This window comes from Anomalospiza imberbis, chromosome 3 (assembly GCF_031753505.1).
Source record: "Anomalospiza imberbis isolate Cuckoo-Finch-1a 21T00152 chromosome 3, ASM3175350v1, whole genome shotgun sequence".
Lineage (NCBI taxonomy): Eukaryota > Metazoa > Chordata > Aves > Passeriformes > Viduidae > Anomalospiza > Anomalospiza imberbis.
The window spans coordinates 104,553,370-104,576,586 of record NC_089683.1 but is presented as its reverse complement, the minus strand read 5'-3'; the positions used below and the strand labels follow the sequence as shown (position 1 = coordinate 104,576,586).

The 23,217-nt window shown below is 43.9% G+C and overlaps 3 protein-coding genes across 27 annotated transcripts in view; 1 reads left to right on the top strand and 2 right to left on the bottom strand.

The window, feature by feature from the left end:
• Positions 1-59: 59 nt before the first annotated feature.
• MTIF2 (mitochondrial translational initiation factor 2) lies at positions 60-10,290 on the bottom strand. The gene is made up of 14 exons (XM_068186180.1): positions 10,124-10,290; positions 8,264-8,495; positions 7,670-7,775; positions 6,611-6,782; positions 6,287-6,447; positions 5,699-5,875; positions 5,161-5,300; positions 4,648-4,772; positions 3,679-3,883; positions 2,842-3,094; positions 1,913-2,053; positions 992-1,156; positions 696-836; positions 60-319 (listed from the first exon to the last, which is right to left on the bottom strand). The coding sequence occupies exons 2-14, from the start codon at positions 8,486-8,488 to the stop codon at positions 150-152; spliced, it is 2,181 nt and encodes a 726-aa protein (XP_068042281.1). The 5' UTR covers positions 8,489-8,495; positions 10,124-10,290; the 3' UTR covers positions 60-149.
• Positions 10,291-12,064: 1,774 nt separating this feature from the next.
• Positions 12,065-13,468, top strand: LOC137471698 (prolyl-tRNA synthetase associated domain-containing protein 1-like). The gene is made up of 2 exons (XM_068186232.1): positions 12,065-12,175; positions 12,755-13,468. Exons 1-2 carry the CDS (start codon positions 12,095-12,097, stop codon positions 13,190-13,192), a joined length of 519 nt encoding a protein of 172 aa, XP_068042333.1. The 5' UTR covers positions 12,065-12,094; the 3' UTR covers positions 13,193-13,468.
• A 1,459-nt stretch (positions 13,469-14,927) lies between these two features.
• CCDC88A (coiled-coil domain containing 88A) overlaps positions 14,928-23,217 on the bottom strand; it is a 64,484-nt gene continuing 56,194 nt past the window's right edge. For 20 of the 25 annotated variants that reach the window (XM_068186181.1, XM_068186182.1, XM_068186185.1 and 17 more), the window contains one exon: positions 14,928-22,249. In XM_068186181.1, coding sequence (XP_068042282.1) covers positions 21,236-22,249 — 1,014 coding nt within the window. In that variant the 3' untranslated portion in view covers positions 14,928-21,235. The remainder of the gene's footprint in view (positions 22,250-23,217) is intronic. The other 5 variants (XM_068186201.1, XM_068186204.1, XM_068186207.1 and 2 more) reach the window with 2 other exon arrangements.

Sequence of the window (23,217 nt, the reverse complement as noted above, 5' to 3'; positions counted from 1 at the left end):
GAAAAGCAGAACATTTTTGATATGAAATGTATCTGAAGTGCTCTGATGAACAGCTCCAGTGCATCTCTGGAAGTTCATTTAATGTTAAGAGTTAAAGGCCATACAGGATCATAATATATGTCCTTTAGTGTTCACATGTTCAAATGTCTTTAAAAGCCTGGGTCCCAGGAAGTTGTCTGTTGAACTTCTTTTTCTTCGTAACAGATGATTTCATCTCCAATACTGAACTCCAGATTTTTGTCCAAACTCAATCCACAATCCATTCCCGTTTTTATTACCTGGACATCATCTTTATGGTGCTTCAGTGATGATAAACATCCTACACAGAGAAAATACATGAGAGAGGCCACCAGTAGTGGAGCAGAGGATTGGTTTGCCCTTCCTGCAGGATTAATGTTTCACTTTGTGCCTCCACAAGGAAAGCAGGAAAATGTAGGGACGGGGGTGCTTGTGGTTAACGGAAGTCAGACACCAGCTCCTTCTGGCAGGTAGATCCTGTGATGCTCCTACTTGCCTACCAGAGTGGGTGGTTGGAAAAAAGGTCTGGGAACAAAACACCAGCATTTGGTGGCTTTCCTCTCCATCCTGGACAGAATTCAGGATTTCTCTAGGATCCTTTGCATTGACTTCCCAGGGAACTAGTAATATCTAAAAATACTAAGCGCAAATCCACGTTTTGTGGCAATTCCACTCACCTTTCCAAATAACATCTCTGTTACGGATTAGCTTAAACTTCATTTTTCTGTCCAGCAGCCCCTTGTGCACTCTGCATCCAGCCACTGGAATTTTGTTTTTTCCTACTGTGACAGAGAAGGTGTCAAGAACAGAAGCTTCCCCTAAAATAAAAAAGTAAAGTTGAAGTCCACAGGAATAATAAACTGGCATGAGGTAGAAGCAGGCTGCATTCTTCTACTTTAAGATAAAAAAGCAGTTACAGAAGAGTATGGGATTTGCCACATTTTGAGGCAAAAATGTATCAATGAAAACTCACCTATTGTAGTCTCCACCACAGTTGGGGGCAGCCTGCTGTTCAGCTCATCCTTCAAGTCTTCTATAAGTTTGTAGATAATGTTGTGAAGTTTAATTTTTATTCCCTTTTTATCAGCCAGCTTTTTGATACTTTCACTGGCTTTCACACTGAATCCAAATATTACACCTGATAAATGAAACAACTGTCAAGTGATGACTACAAGGAATGAGTCTTTGAACAGTTGAACTGAAATTCTGCAGCACAGGGTACATTTTATTCCTGCTTCTCTTTTAAGGGGGGACCATTTGCCTCTCCCACTATGGCTCATGGACTGCTACAAACCTATCAAAATAAATGACCCAAAATAGCCCACAGAAGGTCCCTGATGGCAGAGCTGGAGGTATCAAAGCATAAAATAACACACACAGCTCATGCAAAGGACACAGATCTCTCTTTTTGGGCTGGAAAACCAACTCGGTTTTCCAAATAAAGAATCATTCTAAATGATTCTTGCCCACCTGTGGGCTATGGCAGGTGCAGTGACCTCACTCCCTGCAGCAAGTGAGAATTATGGGGTATGAACAGCAACTGACTCAGTCCTAGATCCAGTTGCCTCCCTGAGCAAAGAGAAAATTATTTTCTAACCTGCTTTTCTAGCTTTGCCCTGTGTGAGCATCATAAAGCAGCCTGAGTGAAGAGCCAGAGCTCAACCTTAACAACTGAATTTCTGGCAAGAGCTTTTCCAGAGTCCTTCCATTTCTGTGCAACTTGGAGCCTCCTTCTCTGCACCAGTCTGATGTTCAAGGAAACATGTTCAAGATTCACAAAAATTTACCTTATTGATGCTGCTAATTATTATTGAGAAAACAAAACCTGACTGAGGCCTATGCATTTCAGTAAGTCAGTAAGTTCAAACCTGTAAAATTATTTTGAAACACCCACCATTAAACGCTTCAGCAAGGCTGATATCGTTTTCACTGATATCTCCCATTCCAAAGTAGAGAATATCTAGTTTGCATTCATCCTCACAATCATAGCTGTCCAGAATGTTCAGAATAGCTTCAACAGATCCATCCACATCACCTGCACAGATAAATGGAAGTACTGCTGGCTTTGTGTAAGTCAAAGACACAGAAATACAACTAATGTCAACTCCACACTGTGCAACAGAAAGTCTTCTGACATCTGTCACTCTTACTATATTTTGAGTAATATGTTAAAACCCATCCAGAAAGTCTGTTAATTCCAAAAATAAACTGGATAAATACAGAAGGGCCAGAGGCTCTACATCTGCCATCACTGTCTGGTCAAGTTTGCAGGTCTTCAACTACAGTCACTGCTTGAGTATCACTAAATGAGGTTAAACCAAGTTCCTCCTGTCCCACTTTAGTACAGAATTGTTATTCTTCTCTATTTTGCTGCTTCCAAACGCTTATAGTTTGGGGTTTTTTTTGGTTTTGTTTTGTTTTTTGTTGGGTTTTTTTGTGGTTTTTTGTTTTGGTTTTTGTGTGGTTTTTTTGTTTGGGTTTTTTTTTCACATATATAGGGTTTTATATACGTATATATATATATATTTATATAGCGGTTTATGTGTATGGGTTTTCCTCAGGAGTTCCTAAGTAAGTGCACTGAGCATGTTAAGTTTTCCTGTTGCTCTGGCCCTGCTGGCAGTGCATCTTCCCGACCAGTGCATGTTTTCTGATGCCCCTGCATCAGAAAAGTTCAATATGCCCCTGAGAGAAGTTCAATAACCAGTTTTAAACTGATCAAACTTTTGGTAACAGAAACTGTGTTTAGTTTAGAGCTCTGTTTCAGACTGAGCATTTGAGAAGCACAGAACCAAAGGAGCAGCACACAGACAGGGACAGCACCTTTAACTATTAATGAGAGCGTATTTTCATCCATCTCTGTTCTCTCCTTAGGCCTTGAGAACATCAGATGCTTATTGGCCTTGTACAGCACTGCCTTCCTCTGTCTCCAGGTCAGGTGGGCCAGCTTCTGCTGCTTCTTCTCATATTCCAACCTGTGCTCCTTTTGCTTTGCTTCAATAACTTCCAGATCCTTCTTCATCTTCTCCTGTTGTTCAACATAGGTCCTCCAAGCCACGACTTCCTGTGCCCTTTGCTGGGCAGGAAGACAGAAACATTACCTTTAAAGCACTGCATCAGAACATTGCAATTTCATCCTCTGGCGTCCTCTCTACAGGCTCACTCATTTTCCTCCCCTTTTAACTACAGGTTTTGCTGCACAGATGGCAGTGAATGAGACAAGAGCTCTTCCTCCCTGAGCTACCACATGACTCAAGGCCTATTTTTACAGTATCTCTGCATTGCAGAAGAGAATTATTGTTCATTCTTTCATGTGGTTTTTTTCCAGCTCTCACAACACCTATGTCAAGCTGTATTTTATGCACTGTCTTTTGGTCAGACAAGAGTTATGTCTTTCTCAAATTAAAACACTGACCTCCTCAAGTACTGGATTTTTCCAGTGGAGATGAGGACAGTCCAGCAGGGGAAAGGTGGGAAAGAAAGAGGCAAAATACAAACCCTCATTCCTCTTCCAGAGCATCTAGCTCAGGTCCCTTAATCCCCATGCTCAACCTTTCATGGGATTATCCAGGTGACTAAAAGCTCTCACTTATTTTATTACTCAGCTCCTTCCCATCCTTGCAGCAGTGTGAGCTTTTCACTGAAGAGTTCTTTCTGTACCTCAGACTCTACTTCAAGGATTTCATCTCCTGCTGAAGGGCATTCCTTCCAGCCCATGATTTCCACGGGGATGCCTGGTGAGGCTGCATCCACAGCTTTGCCATTCTCATCGAACAGGAAACGCACTTTTGCCCAGGTCTTCCCTGCAACCAGAACACAGCCTTTCCTCAGAGTTCCTCTCTGGATGATGGCTGTGGTGAGTGGACTAGTGAAGAGCAGAGGAGAAAAATAACAGACAACATTCAAGTGAGGTTTCTCCCTGTCTTCACGGCCAGTGTAGGCACAACACAACCAACACTGTGATGGATCTGTGATCCATCGATGAGAATGGATCTGTGATCCATCACAGGCAGAATATTCCTGTGATGACTTACTAGAGCACTCACCAAATGTTTCAGTGAGTTAAAAAGCCCCAAAATCTGTACTTTACTCTTCATTTCTGCAGATCAATCCGAAGTCTGACATTTGTGAACCCAGCAACAGGATGATTTCACACATTAAGTGAAACCCCACCAAAAAATCTCCAACCCCAAACAACAAATCCTAACAACCTTGTGGAATTCAGTTAATTTTTAAAGAGGGCAGAACACACCCTTGTTCACAGAACCTGCAAATGGACTAAGATCTGTAAGGGTAGAATGTCACGTTACACAAAACTGGTCACAAATTTTGTATGTACTGACTGTTAACTTCATCATTCCTACTTTTTAAAAGACATTTAAAAAAACACTTAAGTTTTACCATTTTCAACTATTTCCTGTTGCAGGATTTTCATTTCAGGGATATGATGAATTTTGCCCCGTCAGTTTATAACCTCTTGTGGTGCAGAGTAATATTTCAAGGCTTTGGCTAGGAACACTGCAAAGGAAGTGTTCTGGCTTTACTTCCTGAGGCACAAGTCCCCTGCCCAGTGTGTCTGTGTTGTTACAAAGTGCTTCACTGAAGCTGCAGAGGTGGCACTTGACTCACCCTTTCCCTTTGTCTTTCTGAGACTCAATGATCGTCCCCTCCACCAGCCCCGTGGCATCTGCCTTCAGTTCCAACATCTCTGCCAGAGCAACGGTGGCCTCTGCCAAAGCCATCAGGTTTTCCCCCTGCATAAAACCACACAAAACCACACAGAATAAAGGAAGTGCCCAAGCAAAGTGAGATCAGAAGTTCAACACTTAGTGCCAAATTCCCCCATTGAAATGTGATGACATTCAACATCCAGGCAAGACTTCTGGACATCAGACACAAAACTGCTGGACTGAATTAACAGTAGAAAAATGAGATATTATTGCTTGCTGGAAGTCTGAGCCTCATAATACATTTTACTGTGTTTCAAGTAATTCTGGCAAGAGCCAGTAGCACTGAGCTCATGGCAAGATATCAAATACCAGGAAGAGAAGCACTTTATTTTCCAACTGCCAAATAAAAATGCATTTCTCTGCATATATTAGACAGCCATGAATACCATCATTTTTTCTACTATAATCTTACCTTGAGTGCAGAAATATTTACAGCCTGAACATCACCTCCAAACTCTTCACAGACCACATCGTGAGCCAGCAATTCCTTCTTTACTCTTTCAGGATCAGCTTCAGGTTTGTCACATTTATTAATGGCCAGGATAAGAGGAACTAAAAATACAACACACAAACTCAGCACCAACCTGACCAAAACCTGCTGCTACCACCACAGCTGCTAGAAAAGGTTAGAGCTAGTTATGGCCACTCAGAACAGATCATCTCACTTGGTGCCTCTTCCCTGAGCAGCCACTGAGATCTGAGCTACCAGGAGGAAGCTGGAGGAGTTACCCATGTAGAGAAGGTAAAAAAACCCCAGACAATAAACCCCTGTCTTGCTAAATATTCGTATTTTAGGATCTTTTTGTATCACTGCAACATTCAGTGCATTTTCAAGCATCGCAGGGGATGATGAATGGGACTAGAACAGTTCCCAAGTTCTGTGGATTTCAGTCCGAGGAGGCTTTTTTGAGAGGTAAAAGCATGGTTCCCAAAGCCCCCCCACTCTGTACCTCCTGCATTTTTGGTGTGCTGGATGGACTCTATGGTTTGCTGCATCACTCCATCCTCTGCTGCCACCACCAGAATGACAATGTCGGTGACGTTGGTGCCTCTCGCCCGCATGGCTGAAAAGGCTGCGTGGCCAGGAGTGTCAAGGAAGGTTATCTTTTCCCCAGAAGGCATGTGCACTGTGAGCAAATGGTACAGCTTAACATCAGCATTTCACACAGCTTTATTTGACGTGTTGTAGATCAAGCATCACTCCTTTGAGGGCATTTTAATATTAATGACATGTTTTAGGCAGTCAGGTAATTGCTGGCATGAAGGTCAAAGGTGCTGTTAAATCCGCAGGAATGAGAAAGTGTCCTGGGATCTCCATAACTCAAAATAGTCTAATACCAGCTTGTGCAGACAATTCATTCCAAAGTTCTATGTACATAGTTATGACAGGTATCAGCAACACATATTTTATATTATGGTTTCTTTTCTCACCATTTATGAGGCAACTTTTTTTCCCCAATGAAGTGGCAGCAAGTCAGCCTGCTGTGTGAGATGGAGAGGAAATTGTGTTACACCTGAGCACGTGGCTTGGATCATACCAATAAAAGCTCCAATGTGTTGTGTGATGCCTCCTGCTTCCATCGATGCCACTTGGGTTTTCCGCAGGCTGTCCAGTAAGGTTGTTTTTCCATGATCCACATGTCCCAGGATGGTGACGACTGGGGGCCGTGGGGTCAGTACTGCTGGGTCTGCAGGAGGTCTGTAATTGGAGTAAAAATAGGGGCTGTAAATGCCAAAAAAAAAATTCACTGGGCTATGCCCACCACAGCACTCGATGCCACACGGTCGAGGCTGTCTCCTCCCCAAACACCTGCAGAAAGGAATAGAATAAAAAGAGCCAAAAAGAACAGTTCACAACTTGCCTCTTCACAGCATCTGTGTTTTTCCTTTCCTTTTCCTCTTTCAGTTTTGCTGATTTATACTTCATTCCTGATTTCTGCACAATCATCTTGATGTGGTCTTCATGTAAAATGGAATCTGGTTCTACTGAATCAAGGTTAATGTCTGTGTACAGCAGCACTTCATAAATATGATCTGCAGCAAACATAAACACATCTAACAATTACATCCACAAAAACACATGGGACAAAAAAACCCAACCCACTTCATCAGACTTTTTCATTACTTTCTTTGTCTAATAAGTATTATTCACCAAGCAGTTTTCCTTCAGTTAGATTTATCTAGAAGTTGCCATTAATCTACACACTTGCAGAGAAGAACTTTTTGCAGATTTACTAAAAATAACTCCTCTGTTAGCTGCTAGAATCTTATTTTCCACTCATAGCTTACTTTTCCACTAACTCCAAAAGAGAAAACAACTGAAACTCATGTAAAGCAAACAGCAAAGGAGTGATTTAAAGAGGAAGGAAATTTGATAAATCTGATCATATGCTCCTTTCTTTGGTTGCAGAGACACAGAACACATTACAGTAGTCAAAAATTGTTACAAGGAGCAATTGCAGAGAAGTCTTGCCACTCCCAGTTAATCAAAAGACTGTTCTAATGAAACACAAATTGCTCCTGAACCCAAGACTCCTATTCCTACTCTGGATTTTGGGCTGAAGCTCTTTAGTCACGAGTTCTTAACTCATGGGGATCCAGCTCTGACAGAGCAGGGTGCAGTGTTTTCCTCTGGAATAACAGCCCCTGGGAACCACAGCCACAAGGAGCAGCCTGCATGGATCTGAGGCTTTTCTGCTGGACAGGGCAGACAGACATGGCTTCTTCACACTTAAATGTCTGGCCTGGTCATTTGGATGGCCCAGCTTCTTTTCTCTTTAGTCTGCACTGTGTCTCCCAAGATTTCCTTTGGGATGGGTCCACAATCACTAACTAAGGCCACTGAAGACATCTTTTCCTTTCCCACTGATGGAAGGGTTGCGACAAATGTTGCTGTTTCAGATCCCAAAGCAGGCTCCCACCTATGTCTTTGCCCATAGCTTGTGCCAGTTCCTCCACAGTCATCTTCTGCCTTATCTCCACTTCACCTCTCGTCAGGAGAATCTTCTTTTTCTTCTTTTTTGTCTCCTACATGGAATTAGACACATACACAGGAATATAAACTAAGAAATAATAAAAACAATATTAAAAAGACAATGGTCTCAAGCCATATGAGGTAAACACATCTTCTTTATATAATACCAATTAATTACAATTCATGAATAAGTTAACACATTATAATGAACATTTCAAATGTATATAGCACACTACCCTTAATCTTTTTGCATTTTTAATTTTTCAGAACAAGGACAAAAACCAATAAAACCATTTCCATTTTTGTTTGTAGTAATTTTCTCCAGTGTCAGCAAAAATTCATGATACTACTGGTCCAAGTCAGTATTTGAGAGGGAATAGCAAAAAAATTAATACATTAAGTACATTTTGTCTTATAGATTGATAACAACTTCTCTATACTCAAGAATAAAGCACGTTTTTTCTTTTTTTAATTAAAATGTTCAAAGTGAGCTCTTGTACTTCCCACACAAACCCAGGGATTACTGGATGTCCTTAATTACCTCCTTTGTGGCTAGATGTCTGCACTGTGATAAGGCACCACTGATTAATCTGGGTTTTGGCCAAAGATGTGGATGCAGAAGGAGGGACCCCACGGGATGTGCAGACAACTCCACAGGCTTCCATCGTGCTCCACAAACTTTCCTGGAGGACAGGGTATGCAGCTGCCAGCAGGCACCACGGAGCTGCACCAGATTTTCAAACCTCAGCAGCAACCCTTGGTTCATTTCCCCACTGTGAACACAAAGCACACACTGAGATCAGCCTCGAGGCTCAAAGATCCTCCTTCTCAGGACAAAATGTACAGAAATACAAGGCACAAATGTTATGTTTCCAAACAGGCTTTTTAATGCTGACAAAATGAAACCGTTTAGGAACTGTTCCAGTTTTTCCATTTCCTTCTGCGCTTCACCTTTCTCCACTACTCCACTGCAGACACACGGATCTACTAAGAGCTTACAGATCTTTCATCTTTCTCCACAGATCTCTGATATAAACCATTAATTCCCCCACTGCAGGTTCTTTGACATCTCCTACAAAAACCCCACATTTGCACTCCTCATGCTATACTGACAGAATTACCCAAGTGCCAACCACCTCTCCAAGCCAGCAAAACACACCTGCAAAATGCCCTCTACCTGAGCATTTCAAGACAAAAGCACCACTGAAAGACCACAGCACGGCAGTGACACCAGCGCTCATGTGTGGTCAGAGACCTCCTGTGAGGCTAAGCCCTGGCTCAGCAATTAGGCTTCTGTCAGATCATCCCACATCTTGTTCTAACCACCTTAACTTTGGTTTGAGTTGTTTTGCCAATTATCCCTTCTCCTTTTGCTCAGAGCTGCCTATTCTGCACTACCCATTCTTCCCCAGGGAAGCTGTGGCCGCCACACCCCTGGAAGTGTCCAAGGCCACTCTGGACGGGGCTCCCTGGTGTTGTAGATGTCGGCGAACCCAATGGGAAGAATGATGATGTCTGACTTATTTCAGAAGGATGAATGATTTCCTTACTACAATTATGCTATGATACATTAATATACTATATAAAAGAGGATACTAAAAACTACATGCTACTCTCCCTAGCTATCGTATCAAACTCCCTCCAAACTCGTGACCCTGTTCTCCAGAGCCCAGACACGGGTGGATCCCATTGGCCATCAGGCCCAAACACTCCACCGTGATCCAACCAGGCATTCGCTCTAGGCAAACAATTCTCCAAACACATTCCACAAGAGAAAAACAAGGAGCAGAAATAGAAATTGTTTTCTCTTTCACTTCTCTCTGTGCACCTTTATAAAAATCCTGAGAGAGAAATGTGCTTGCCACACCCTGGGATAGTGGAAGGTGTCCCTGCCCACGGCAGGGGGTGGAGCAGGATGGTTTTTAAGTTCCCTTCCGACCCAAACCATTCTGTGGTTCTGTCCTGCTCAGGGATGGACTCCGTTCCTTCCATGTCCCCACTCACAGGTGTCCTTGTGTCGCTCTCCCTGCAGCTCCAAAGGCAGGGAACGCTCTCGGTTCCTCCCGGAATGGCTGCGAGCCCTTTAAAAGCCCCCTTGCACCCGGACACCTGCAGGAAGCGAGCACATGACAAAGTAACCAACCAAACCCAGCTATTTTGGTGGGGTTTTTAACCCTAAAGAGAACCTTAAAGGGGCTGAATCGGCAAAACCGAGGGAGCCGCGCAGCTGCCACAAGACGCTGCACACAAACACCACAAGGTCAAGGCGGCACTGATCCAGCTCACGGCAGCGAAGGCCAGGCCAGGCTCTGACTGCGGAAAACCCTCCCCGGTCCCGGGGCGGAGGAGCGACACTCCCGCTCCTGCTGCTCTCCTGCCCATCGTTCTGTCTGATTGATACCTGTCAGCTGCAGCCCGCCCTCCCCGCGGGGACAGCGCCTTTCTCCGAGCCCCCGAGTGCCAGCCTTGACAGCCCGAGGAGCGAAGGAAGGAATGAGGCTGGAAAAGAGGGAAGAGAGGAGGGGAGAGGGCTCCGCGACCCCTCCGCGCCTCACGCCCGGCGCGCCGCTCTCCGCGCACGCGCCGCGAGGGGCTGCGAGCGAACCGCGCAGGCGCAGCTGCGAGGCCGGGGCTGGCCGGGCCGGGCCGGGCGGGGCCTCGCCTCACGGGAGGCGGGAAGTGCGCTCAGGGGAGGGGGACGCGGACCCGTCACGGGACACGGGTTTTCTGGGCTTATGCCATTCCAGGGGTTTGGAACTTATTTTTAAAAACATCTATTTGTCTATGTACGCACTTAAATCTGTTTTACCCCTTCCCGCCAGGAGACAGCAGCTTCCTCTCTGCAAAGCCCTCCCCACCCATATGCAATCTAAAGCCTTAGCGCGTCTGGTTTTTAAAGCCTCTTTAATTTGGCGTCTCTAAAACAGTGCCACTTAATGGAGTAGAGAAAGCAAAAATCCAAGATGAAGCTCTACAAATGAAAAATCCGTCACGTTACCTAGCGAATGCTGGCTGTAAAAGCCAGAGATGATCCCAGGGCTCTGCCCGGGACAGTGCTGATGCTGTGGCGATCCCTGTCCAGACACTGCAAATTGTGTGCGACGAGTAAAGTCTATAATTTCCCTTACATATATCCGAGCTGTGTATTTCACGCTCTTTGCCCATAATGTGGGACCTGTGGTGGTTCACACACGTCGTTTTCCATGTTTGCAAGAGCCACAACTACGTGTTTTGCTGCCCTCGCTATCTTTCCTTCAAGCATTTGCTCATTTATGATGCTGAGTGTTGAAAAAAAAAGCATTCTGCATTTCAAAGGTGGGGTACTGACACCTTAAAATGCACAGGGCCCTTGAGTGTTTCTCCACGGGTAAAATAATCTGAAAAACAGATCACAGTAGGAAAAAAAAGCTATGCAAAGCACATTAAAAGCAGTCAGTGTTCTAGCACAGAAGACATGCAGGGAAGGAAGGGCTGGCACAGGGCCACTACGAGGGCAACTCATCCTGGGACTGCTTGGCACTGACCTGGAACACGTTTTAATGCAAAGACCGATTTAGCGTGCGAAACAGTCATCAGAGTTTGCTGCAAATCTGCTTTTTGCGTTGATTTTCCACTGGATGCTGCCTGGAAGTCTTCCTGCGCGTTGCTGTAAGGCTCTGGGAATGAGCATGGGATCGTATTTTATCCACATGTCTCTTAACCGCAGAGTCATACTGTTTTAATTTAAAGATTATTACAGATTGCCCGTTTTTCTGAAGGGTAAACTGGAAACAAATAATTATTGATGTCATAGGTCGGGGCGATGGTTTGGGTTGTAGAAATATTTTCCAACTGTGTGGCCATTACTGTTTGGCTTTGTCCCTTGGTTGCAATTCCTGATTATTATTGGCTGATTTAAAAAAATACAAATGATGCAGTTTTTGTTTATAGGGTGTATCATGCATTTTGATTTTCTTTTTAGCTTTGATATTTTTTGCAACTTTCTTATCTAGCAGCGTTTTCAGCAAAATTGTTGGTAAGGAGCACACCAGAACCTGAAATTAGAGTAAGAACGTGTATTTAAAAAATTAATAGGTTAAACGGAGACAAATATCTGCTTGAAAGCAACATTTGAACAAAATACAGCTCCCACGGAATGTGTGTCGAAGCAATGTATTAATGTCGCTATTTGGGAAGGAAATGGCTTTAAGGAACACGAAGGTACTGAACCGTGCGGGAGCGGGGGCGCAGGTGGGACGGAGACACTGTATCCGCGGCAGAACCGCAGGGGGCTGTTCCTCGGCGAAAGCGAGAGCAAGTTCAGCGGGCTCGCCCGTCCTTTGCGGCGCGACGCTGCCCCGGGCGGGCCCGGCGCGGCGCGGGGCGGGCCGCGATGGCGGCCGAGCTGCGGCAGGCGCTGGAGCGGCGGCTGCTGGACCTGGGCATCGCCACCGTCACCGCCGAACACCCCCAGGTACGGCAGCCTCCTGGAATCCCGGGAATAAACCCCTGCCCTGCCAGCGGGGCACGGCGGGATCAGGGCGGGAGGAGGTCCCGCGCCCGCGGTTTTAGCCGAAGTATCAGTGTGGAAGTTCTCGCAGGGCCTGGCAGAATGTCTGGGGACATTTTTTGGTCGCTTTGACTCTGCCTCCAGAACCACCCCCTTTCCCCGGTAGTCTGAGGAGCGGCTCAGCCACTTCTTTTCCCTGAAGTCGGCGGCATGAAACGCGTTTTCCAAACTTCTACTCGCTCTCAGTTACAAGCCACGTCGTTCATTCCAAGTGTGTGGAGTCGCAAACGGGAGCGCTCCCAGCGCTGTCCTTAAAGTGAGACAGTGCTGCACACACGAGACAGAAATGATTCTGAAAGTGGGGGGAGCAGTTCGTCACATTTTATTCGTGTTCTGTTAAAATTCCTTCATAAAAGGATACAGCTTTTAGGCCGAGTAGAACATTCAGCATTTTCTAAATACTTAACAAATGATACCTGCCAGCACACGACCGGGAGTCTAATGGGATACAGAGTCTGACACCGCACTGGTGCTGTTTTCCAGGTGTTCACTGTTGAAGAAATGATGCCCCACGTCCAACACATGAAAGGAGGTCACAGTAAAAACCTGTTTCTTAAAGACAAAAAGAAGAAAGGGTTCTGGCTGGTGACCGTCCTGCACAACAGGCAGGTCAATTTGAACGAACTTGGTAAAAAGCTGGGTGTTGGAAGTGGAAACCTAAGATTTGCTGACGAGAACGCCATGCTGGAAAAGCTCAAAGTGGGTCAGGGCTGTGCCACGCCGCTCGCCCTCTTCTGTGATCAGGGAGATGTGAGGCTGGTGCTGGACGCTGCCTTGCTCCAAGGGGGCCACGAAAAGGTGTATTTTCATCCAATGACAAATTCTGCAACCATGGGCTTAAGCCCCGATGACTTCCTGAAGTTTGTGAGATCAACAGGCCACGATCCCATCATCGTACAGTTCGATGAAGACATTAAGTAGACGAAGTTCATTTTTCTACTACTACTCATCTATTTTGTAGAGCAAAACTGGTGAAAAATCTCATTACAAATAAAACTTGAAGAAAATGGCTTAGTCCTTTTTAATTTGTTTCAGTTATTTAAGTTTGTATTGTATAATCTGGTGAGAAAAAATATTGCCTTTCAGTTATTAGGAGGTTAACAGTGTTCTTAAAAAGACATTTTGCAATCTACCACTAAGTAGCCAGTAAGTAGAAAAGGCATTATTTAAATACTATTATAGTCTTTATCAGTAAATGGATAAAACTAGAATTTCCCAGGCATGGGACTGGCCTTGAAGGTTTAAACTTGACATCACTAGGAAAGAAAAAATTCCAAGTTGTAGAATACCTGTCAATACCCCCAGGAGAGAGTGACCATCCCTGCACCCATTTGTGCCCTACTACACATTGCTTTCTTTTTATTTTCTATGTTAAAAAAAAAAACCCAACTCGCCTACACTACAGGAAATGCATTTGATTGTCATTTTTCAATCATGGTGTGCTGAAGACAGAAGCAGCAGAATCTCCCTCAAGTCCAGTAAACATCCCATGGCAATGAGCACCCCCCAAAACCCAAAGCCAGGGGAGCAGTGAGTGAGGGATGGATCTGAAGGTGATGGGGGTAAAGGCTTTTGGATGCAGCCCAAGGAAAATGTCAGTACAAACAATGCCTCCAGGGCAAGAGCATCAGCACAGGCTGGGATGAACTGAAACCAAAACTACAGGAGCATGAATTAAAAACAAGTAAAAGGATTTGTGATCTTGGGTGAATGAACACTTACTATTAACTGAGTAGGAAAAGTCATCATCTACAGTAAGGCAAGTTCCTGCACTCACAGCCTTACCACAGTTTCCTTCATCTAGAATGATCTGGCACCTGTTCTCAGAGCTTAGTGACAGAACGCTTCACCATCCAGCAGTTTCAGTTCTCCACCTCTGACAGACACAAACCAACCCCATCTAGCCTGCGAGTCATGTCCAGTGGGAAAGAAAGAAGTGACCAAAAAATGCTGCAGCTGTAGGAAGAGTACTAGAGAGATGTCTAGACTGAAGGGAACGTGGTATTTAGGAATACTGGGTTGAGGAATGAGCTCTGGATTGACAAATGCACCACTAAATTAGCTCCACATTGATACATTGGGATGTGTCTTTAAAAGTAATATTTATCTTGCTTCCTCCCTGCCATTCACTCTCCCTCTCCCTTATTTTTTTTTTTTGTGGTACCCCAAAATTCCTTATCAATTCAAAAAGAGTATTAGATTTGACTTGCCAAGGTTTTAAAATCTGCAATGTTTTAAATGTGACAAATTGTCTGAAGGATGTGCAGAAACCTGGAATCTGCACTGCCTAAAGTGTGACTTCATCCTCAGAAGGGATCCTGAGACTCATCTCAGCAAAAATAACTACCAGGCTTCAAATACTACATCTGGCAAATCTAGAATGATTTCTTTTTCTATTTACTTATGAAATCAGTCTCTCTTTCTTTTTTTTTAAATAATAGTATCAAAATAGCGTACAGTTAAAAGCTACCCAGCTCTATACAAATCACACAGAACAAACTACACATGGTCCAGAAAAATTCTGCTACAGTTTTATCAGTTTCCTTCCAGAAGAAATACTCACTGCACACATCACCACGACACCAATACCTTCCAGTAACATCAGTTTCCAGAAAAAAGTGTGTATAAATATACACACACAAAATAAGAATAAAAATTATTTGGTTTGGCATTTTAATAACATCATTAATAAATGTATACAATGGCAAACATTAAAAAATCAATATGTAAAGGAAATTACAGTTTTAAATAAGAGCTTTTTAAGTTCTGTTTCACACCTTGGTACATTCCTTTAAGGCAGTTTTATTAATATCAAAGCATTATTTACATATACATCATCAGCTACCCCTAAAAATCACACATGAGCTCCCTTTCTTAGGCTGCATCATGTCCTGGACAAAATTTAGAAATAAGAATAGGTGTTGGGAATGTTACTTAATGCTCAGAGACTATCAGAAAAGTAAACAGAACATACACATTGTATGGCATGAGAACCTCCTTTGTAACCTGGAACTGGCAGTGCTGGGTTTGGGATTCCTGGGGTACAAAGCTGCCATGTGCATCCCTGGCACCGGGAGTAGCAGGAACTGAGAAGCTGCTCCCAGGTTAAATTTGGTTTGTTACTTCCCTTTAAGGGCACAGACTGGGAAGGTTAAGAAAGGAAGAAGAAAAGGGGAATTGGCAGAGCACAGAGAGCCACCTGACTGCTCGAGTGCCATGGAACTTCTCTGCAAAGCAAAGAGGACAGCTTGAGAAGAGCTGAGCTGGTCAGTGGAAGGGAGGGGATCCCTGTGTGAGGGAAAGGACACATCCAGGTGTGCTGAGGGCACTTACACGTGCTCAGCAGTGCTCCACACATGGGAGTGCGTGCCAGAGTCGTGACAGTGTCCCCAGACACAGCCACCCAGCCTGGATCCTGGCAGCATTTGGCACTGCAGTTTCAGTATCTTGGTTCAAGCCATGCATTTTTCTGTAACAGTAATGTGACAAACGGTTCTGGTTGGGGGGTTTGAGCTGCATCAGTCCTCTGTCAGCAGAGAGTGAGGAGAACCCAGGCACAGGCTCCAAAATGAGCTCGAACACGCTGTCATTCAGAGTTAAGAGAGATTTTCCTGATCTTTATGGCGTTTGAATTGTCCGTCATACCCGCTATGCCCTTAGTGTAGATCTTTTAGCCTATTTTATCACAAAAAAAAATTCAGAAGAAACTAATTTTAAAGAAAACAAACAGAAAATGTCCCCTTCTAAAGCTTATGGTGTATGCCTCTTTTTTCCCCTTTTAGAGAAGATTTCAAGCTTTTGAATCTGTTGAACTGCCTTCAGCAGTAAGGCTCACCTTCCTCAGAAGCTCCAGGTGACATTATACACCTGCCTGTTGGACACTCGGAGGTGACACAGGGAACTCAAGCCTTTACATGAGGAACAGGAATGTGCTTAGTGGCTTTAATAAAACAGAACAACTCGTTTTGGGTCTCAGTTCCTGACACCTTCCTCTGAGCTCGCTGCAAATCTTTCCAGACAAATATATGCGACCACCAAATGTACCAATAATGTTTGTTGACTTTAATATAAATCAATAATGAACAAAATGTATCTAGTAAAAGACAACCTTAGAGGGAACTGATTGTAAAATGCATATGATATTATTTACATTTCTTTTTGCCATCAAGAAACCTCCTAAACCACAATCAGCTCATGTCAAAAGACAAACAGTAAAAAAAAAAAAAAAATTAATCAATACACAAACATTGTAAGACAGTATTATCCTGGAAATGGCATTTGTGGAAAACAGCCTTATATTAAAATAAAAGTTATAGAAAAACCATACCTGACAATTTCCTGTCAGAAACATCTGAACATACATATGCAGAGTAACTCGGGAATGTGAAAAACACGAAGGACAAACATTGTCTCTATAATACCATTATCCCATGACTCCCACTTCTGTTAGTTACCAAGCTTTTCCATGGATGTAAACAAATTTTTCTCTTGCAGTATGCAACAAAAATCAGCATAAACTTTCTTAAGAGCAATTTCATGCAGATTATGCTAACCAAATAAGGCAGTGAAGTGCCAGTAGCTGTGAGGTTTTTGTATCTGTATATACAGTCCATTTCAACAAAAATTCTACAGCATTTCCTTTAGATTTACAGACGTAAATAGAAACTGCTAGTTTGGGGGGTTTTTGGCTAATTATTAGCAGAAGCTTAAGCAAATCAGTGGCTAATTTCAAAAACAGAAGATGAAAGAAGTTTTGTTTTGTTTTTTTTTTTTTTTCCCTGGAGTAATTCTTGAGACATTAAAATCCTTGGTCCTTAGGGAGATGAGAACTGTCCTTTATTCAGTAGATCTTAACAGTGCAATGTGCAATAATTCCTAAGACCATCTACACATTTTCGGCAGTAGACTCCAGTAGAGCTCCTTGATTCAAGGAAGGAAGGAAGGTAGGTAGGTTTTTATTTCTTGCCTGCTCTAGTCACGAAGAATGTAAAAAATTCCCTTAATTTTTATTAATGATTCCTACAGTCGCTGTCTTGTTACTTCAGATATAAAGGCTTCACACTGAGATACTGAAGGACACTTTTCTCTCTGTGTTCAGTCAAAAGGCAGAAAGAGAAAAGAGTGTAAGAAAAAGCTTCAAGCGTAGAGGCACAACACACAGAGTTCAGTCACTAACAGCACTAACAGCATGCACCAAAGGGGCTCAGGGAAGTCGAGAAGAGGACAGAACACCAAAAACAAGCTTTATAAAAAAGACAGATTTCATGGGGTACTGAATACTCTGGGTTTTGTTCAATTGTTCTTTCACATTTACCTGTCCCTGTCTAAAAACTGACTACGGTATTATTTCTTAGTGGGATTTCTTTGAACTTTCTTCTTCAGGAGATTGGAAAAATAAAAATAAATGTCATTTTTACAGGCAAAAGGCTGACGGGATGAGGTTCCCTGCCTCTGGAAGAAGCTCTGGAGAGCCACTGGCCCCAGCCTAACAAGTGAGCGCGAGAGAAGCCAGGTAAGCAAGCAGGATTTACATCTGGTTAATGCAATGTGCTCTGGGGCTGAGATGGAATGCTGTTAGTTTGTTGTAAATGAAATTCATCTCATTTACAGGTTGGGCAGGAAACTCACCACTTGGCCCACAGCTCAGGTAGTGGGTAATAGAATTAGGAGCTTTGTTGCTCCCTAGACCTGCTTTTTGAATTTCTGCTTTCTGGGATAGCTTCCACATCTGCAGAGAAAAGCATTTCAAGTTATTAATTGTGTTTATCAGGACATGAAAAAAAAACCCTCATGCATTAAAACACATTCTACTCATTAGGAGAACAAAAGGAATACATAAACACTTTCTGGTCGTTTTTAGGAGGAAAGGACAGAGGAGAGGGACAGAAGAAACTCACTGCAAGTGCCTGCTCAGCTACATTCACTAATGTTCATCCCAGCATTTACAACAGCCAGGTGTTATTCCTAAAGCCACAGGCAGATACATGTCCCCTTTAGCTACACCAACACTACATTTCTGCATGAATGGAAATAAAAAGCAATAATGAGGTGCAATCACAGCTGACTGACCCTAGCAGAGAACTTCATTGTATTTTGAGCTGCTGCACACCGACAGAAATGTTCACATTCAGCTCCACAAACCACAAAATTGTCTTTGCATGCAACAGCTTGAACATGCAAAATGCAGCATCTGAATTCACCAGTCACTGAAAGTAAGGCATCAAGCAAACCCTGAGCCAGGCAAAGCTCAACTGTGAGCAAATGGCTGAGCCTGAACAACAAAACCTTTCTGGGCAGCAGCCACATATTTAGTGTTTATCAGTATCATGCAAAGTCCTAACTTAGCACTGCCCAAGGCAGCAGGAACCAAGGAATGAGCAAGGGCTCCATGTGTTTCACAGACTGCCATGCACATGTGGCTGAGGAGCAGCAGGGATTGGGAGTAGAAAGAATTCCACGGAACCTTCCGCTACTTGAACATAGACAGACATCCACAAACTTCTTGTTGAAGACCAAAAAGAGAAGAAAAAAAAAAGGTCCTTCTGTCCATGACAACATTTTCTTTTTTTCCTATGTAACAAACAAATGTTGATAAGACATTATTCAAAGCCATTAAACACTCTCTTGCAGAACACTTCTCCTGCTGCCAAACTCAGTGGAGCAAAACAAGCTATTCTCCTCAGAACTGAAATGCAATTCCTTGCAAGTTTATAAAGCAGTGCAGAGTGGCATGAGCTGGACAAGGTTAGTCTCCAACTCCAGCAGACTGGAGACACTAGTGCTCCAAGACACTCATGCTTGTCAATTCCAAAGCCCTTGGGGTTTAAGAGGGAAGCTGAGGACCATACTGGAAATTTTTGTAGGTGTGACTGTCTAAGAACCTGAACAAGATGGGGAGGCAACACCACACTCAAAACCTCTGCAGTCAGAGTTGATCTAAAGCAGCTACACACCTTGTTCAGACCAGTGTTTCTGCAGGGCACAGGGAAGAAAAGCCAGACTCTGAGAGCACAGGATGAGTTTGTATTAAGGGCTCTCAGAGCTAGGACTGCAATTCTCTAAATAACTTGCAAAATGCCTTGTGCATACATTGCTTGGGATACCGCTGCTCTTCACCCCCATCCTAATCCCAACACAACTATGGATGAACTGGAGTGAAGTCAAATGCATGACCCAAGACCAGAACACTGGTCTTGCTCTGTGAGAGCAAATGTGTGTGAAATTAAGATTATATAGCTCAGATTTCTCATTCTTTTGCTGCTGAGATAGTTCCAGAGGGAACACTGCAGTAACTCACTGTGCCCAGTACTGGGAGAAGCGAGAGATTTATCAGCCCAAAACCAATGAGTGGTACAGAGCTGGGGAAGGACTGTGTCACATCCTCAAACAGTCATTTTATTCTCCACAGACATTCAATATCCTCCCCTTGTTCCTGACATGCAGGGCTTCCCACCCCATATAAAACAGAGCCCTTCCAGACTCCCACACGGGATATCTGCTGCTCTTCCTCGGGGAGCTATGGATTCACTGCCCCTCCCTAATTAAGCGCTAAGGAATTAAAAGGTCAGCCCCACACAGTGGTTCTGTGACTGCCACAAAACTGCTGGGAGAATAAATGCAATTGTACAAAACAGAATGTGACACGTGTTGTTTTCAATATGTATTTGCAATTTTAATTATTTTTCCTCTAGCTATACTGTCATTCATATTTTTTATAATGTATTTTAGCTCCCACAACTGGCATAACCAATGTCCTCTTGCAAAGAAGTGCTCATGTCGAAAGCCTAGTGTAATTACAACTTAAATCTGATACAATTTTAAACTCTGTTTAAATTTACCATTGCAAAGTTTCAAGGACGTGCAGAAACAGTGGCACATTAACTAATTACTTTTCAACACTTCTCTTTAGCTGCTCCTCTGGAATTTAAGGAGTTATATGCTGAAGGATTCATATCCTCTCATAACCTTGCAAGCAACTTTGTTATTTTTTCTTTTATTTAACTGCATTAATTTAACATTTTCTGCTATTTTGTTACACCATTTGTTTTCTATTACATCAGTGGTACTTCCATTGACAAGAAAAAATGAATTTCCACCATACTCAAGACAGTTTTTTATTCTTATACATCACAAGAAGCCTGTTATTTGACCCCTGATAAAACCAAACACTTCACCACAGTTGTACCCACGACTGGAAAGACAAAGTAGACCAAAGGGAAAAGGTGGAAAAGGTCATTTTTTCATGACAAGTGCTGTGTATCATGCGACTATTTATCACCTCTTTGTAAGAATTATCATTTCTTTTTAGGATTATGAATGGTCTGTGTGTTTATTACTCAGTAAGGACAGTAATTAATATTTACTGTGCAAACTAGAGGCACTGAATTATTTGGATTACTGGGCACTTGTTCCTTGGGCATTTATGCCATGACAGCATAAATGAAAAGGGTAAGAAGACACTGAGGTATCTCCAAATGCTTCTTTCCATTAGTACCTCATTTTCGAAAGAAGAGGGGGAAAAACCAGGTTTTTTTCCCTCCAGGTAGATAATCAGTGTATTATTGATAGCCCTGAGAACTCGAGCTCCACTGCCAGTGCTGTCCTTGTCCCAGGAATGCTGTTCCCTGCGCTGTTCCGGGCATGCGCTTGGTTTAACATGCAGCAGTAACCAACAGGAAAACACCAAAATATTTGCAATGCGTGACAAATAAAAATAGAGCTTGTATTATAAAGGCATGCAAAATATACACAGTGCAATTAATGTTTCATGCAGACTTTGGTGGGGTTACAATTCCACATTCAAACATGCCACAGTTCACAGCCGCCATCCGCAGGGAACAACCACCCCGCAGGTAAACCAGGAATGATTCCTTCATTGGAGGGAAGTTTTCTCTGTCATCCAGTGGACATGGAGAACACCTTTATGGCATGTTAGACATAAATATTTAATAATACAACTTTCTCTCATACACAGCCATACTCATACCACAGGGTCTGGTTATCTTCTGAGACCAGCAGTGGGGACTGGGCCTCGCCGGGGCCGGGGGCAGGGACAGGGTCCCTGGTCAGAGCGGCCGGCAGGTCACCCTGAGCCTTCGGAGCAGCACAAGGCTGTTCCTGGCTCCTCAGCACTGACCTAAAGGCCGACACGTTTGCCTGGTCAGCTGCTTTGGAGGTGGATCTCAGGGGCAATCCACTGATATTGCTGACTAACTCGGTGTTGAGGGATAAGAAGGGCTGGGGTGCAGTGAAGGACCCTGCACTGCCGTTCCCAGATCCGCTGCCTTTATCCCAGAACACAGCCGCGCTGGGCAAAGTCCTCTCACGACAACCTGGCCTCTCCATCCTGGAAGGTTTGGGAAGCTCAGAGTTACCTCCTAAATTACGTGGAGCGAGCGTGGGGGCTGCCTCGCCCTGCGGGCCACACTCCCCCCTGGCAGGCACACAGTGAACACAAGGAGAGGACACCCGCAGTGCCGAGTACTCACTGGAGGAGGGCGGAGCACTCCTGTCAGCCGGGGCCGGGGCTGCATCCACGGACACGGGCGGCCTACTGTCCTTAGACAAAAAATCATGGATGCTTGTCCTTCGGGTGGTTCCTTCTGCCGTGGAAATCACGCTGCTGGCACGAGGTAAGGTGGCATAGGGGTTGCAGTCCCTGGATTGTCGCTGGGTCACAGTTGCTTGGATCTTTTCTTTCACGGACCGGGCCTTCCCCTGGGCGCCGGGGGTGAATTTGATTGGAGAGCTACTGAAGTAGAGATCTTCAGTCTTCCGGAGGCTGGGCCTTACCAGCTGTTCTGGTTTAAGGGATCGTCCATCTGAGAAATCAACTGTGTTTCTGACACTCAGGGATCTCACGATCCCACAGCCAGCTGCTGGCTGCTTTCGGAGCTTCTCCCTCCCCGCCAGCTCTGCAGACTCGGACAAACTTCTCATCACTTCATCTAAAAGGTTCTCTTCGCTCGCAGATTTCATCTGTAAAAACAGAAAACAGATGTTTCTAAATTGCAATTTTTATCTTTTCTTAAACAATTTTTGTGGACATAAATGAACAATTCTACAAAGATTTGGTTTTTTTCAAAACTTCTCATCTCTAAAAGCAGTATTAAACATTTATGATGCATACTTAGTCTTCTGTACAGTTTACCAAAAAAGAGTTTAGGTGAATAATATTCAGACTCAGTGGAGAAAGACTGTAGTTGTTTTCAAAATGGTACCAGAGACAACTGGGGAAGAATTAAGCTAAAGGCATTAGGGAAATGCTCTGGCAGAAGACTGGAAAGCTTGAATACCCTTCCACCCAGAATAGGTCTGTGAGGCTATGAAAGGGATTCTGGGATTTGTGAACAGCAGCAGACCTGGCTTGATGACTTAGGTGGGTTTTATTTCATATTGCCAGAAGAGTATTGTCTAGTGCTTAAACTCCAAAAATCCTTCTCAGGGAGACCATGGGTGAGAGCCATTCTCATTTGGTATCTAACCAAAAAATGCAGAATCTTCTCCAGATCTGTGTCACCTGCCCCAGACAACCCAGGATCCTCACTCCTGAGAGGCCCCAGTCACAGCGACTGGCTGGCTTTATCAGACAGCGGGATACTCTACAGGAGCTTGGGCAGATCCGCTCAAGAATGAGGGATGCAGAACCTGGAAATCCAGCAGAGATTAGGTGATTTGGGACTTCCTAGAAACTGTCACTGATTTACTGAAACATTCCCTTCATGTTACTCCTCTCAGATTTCAGTAAGCTCCAAGGTCACCTTTTGTTTCCCAGTACTGTTAAGAAGATGAAACTGAAGCAGACAAGGGTCTCCTCAGGGAATGAAGTCAAACATCTTCCTTGTGGTTGATACAGGACAGATGTGACAGCAGCCGCTGCTGGACTGGAAGAAGAAGAGTGAACCCACTCCGAGCCCTGGCATCCCACGCACTGGACAGCTCTGTCA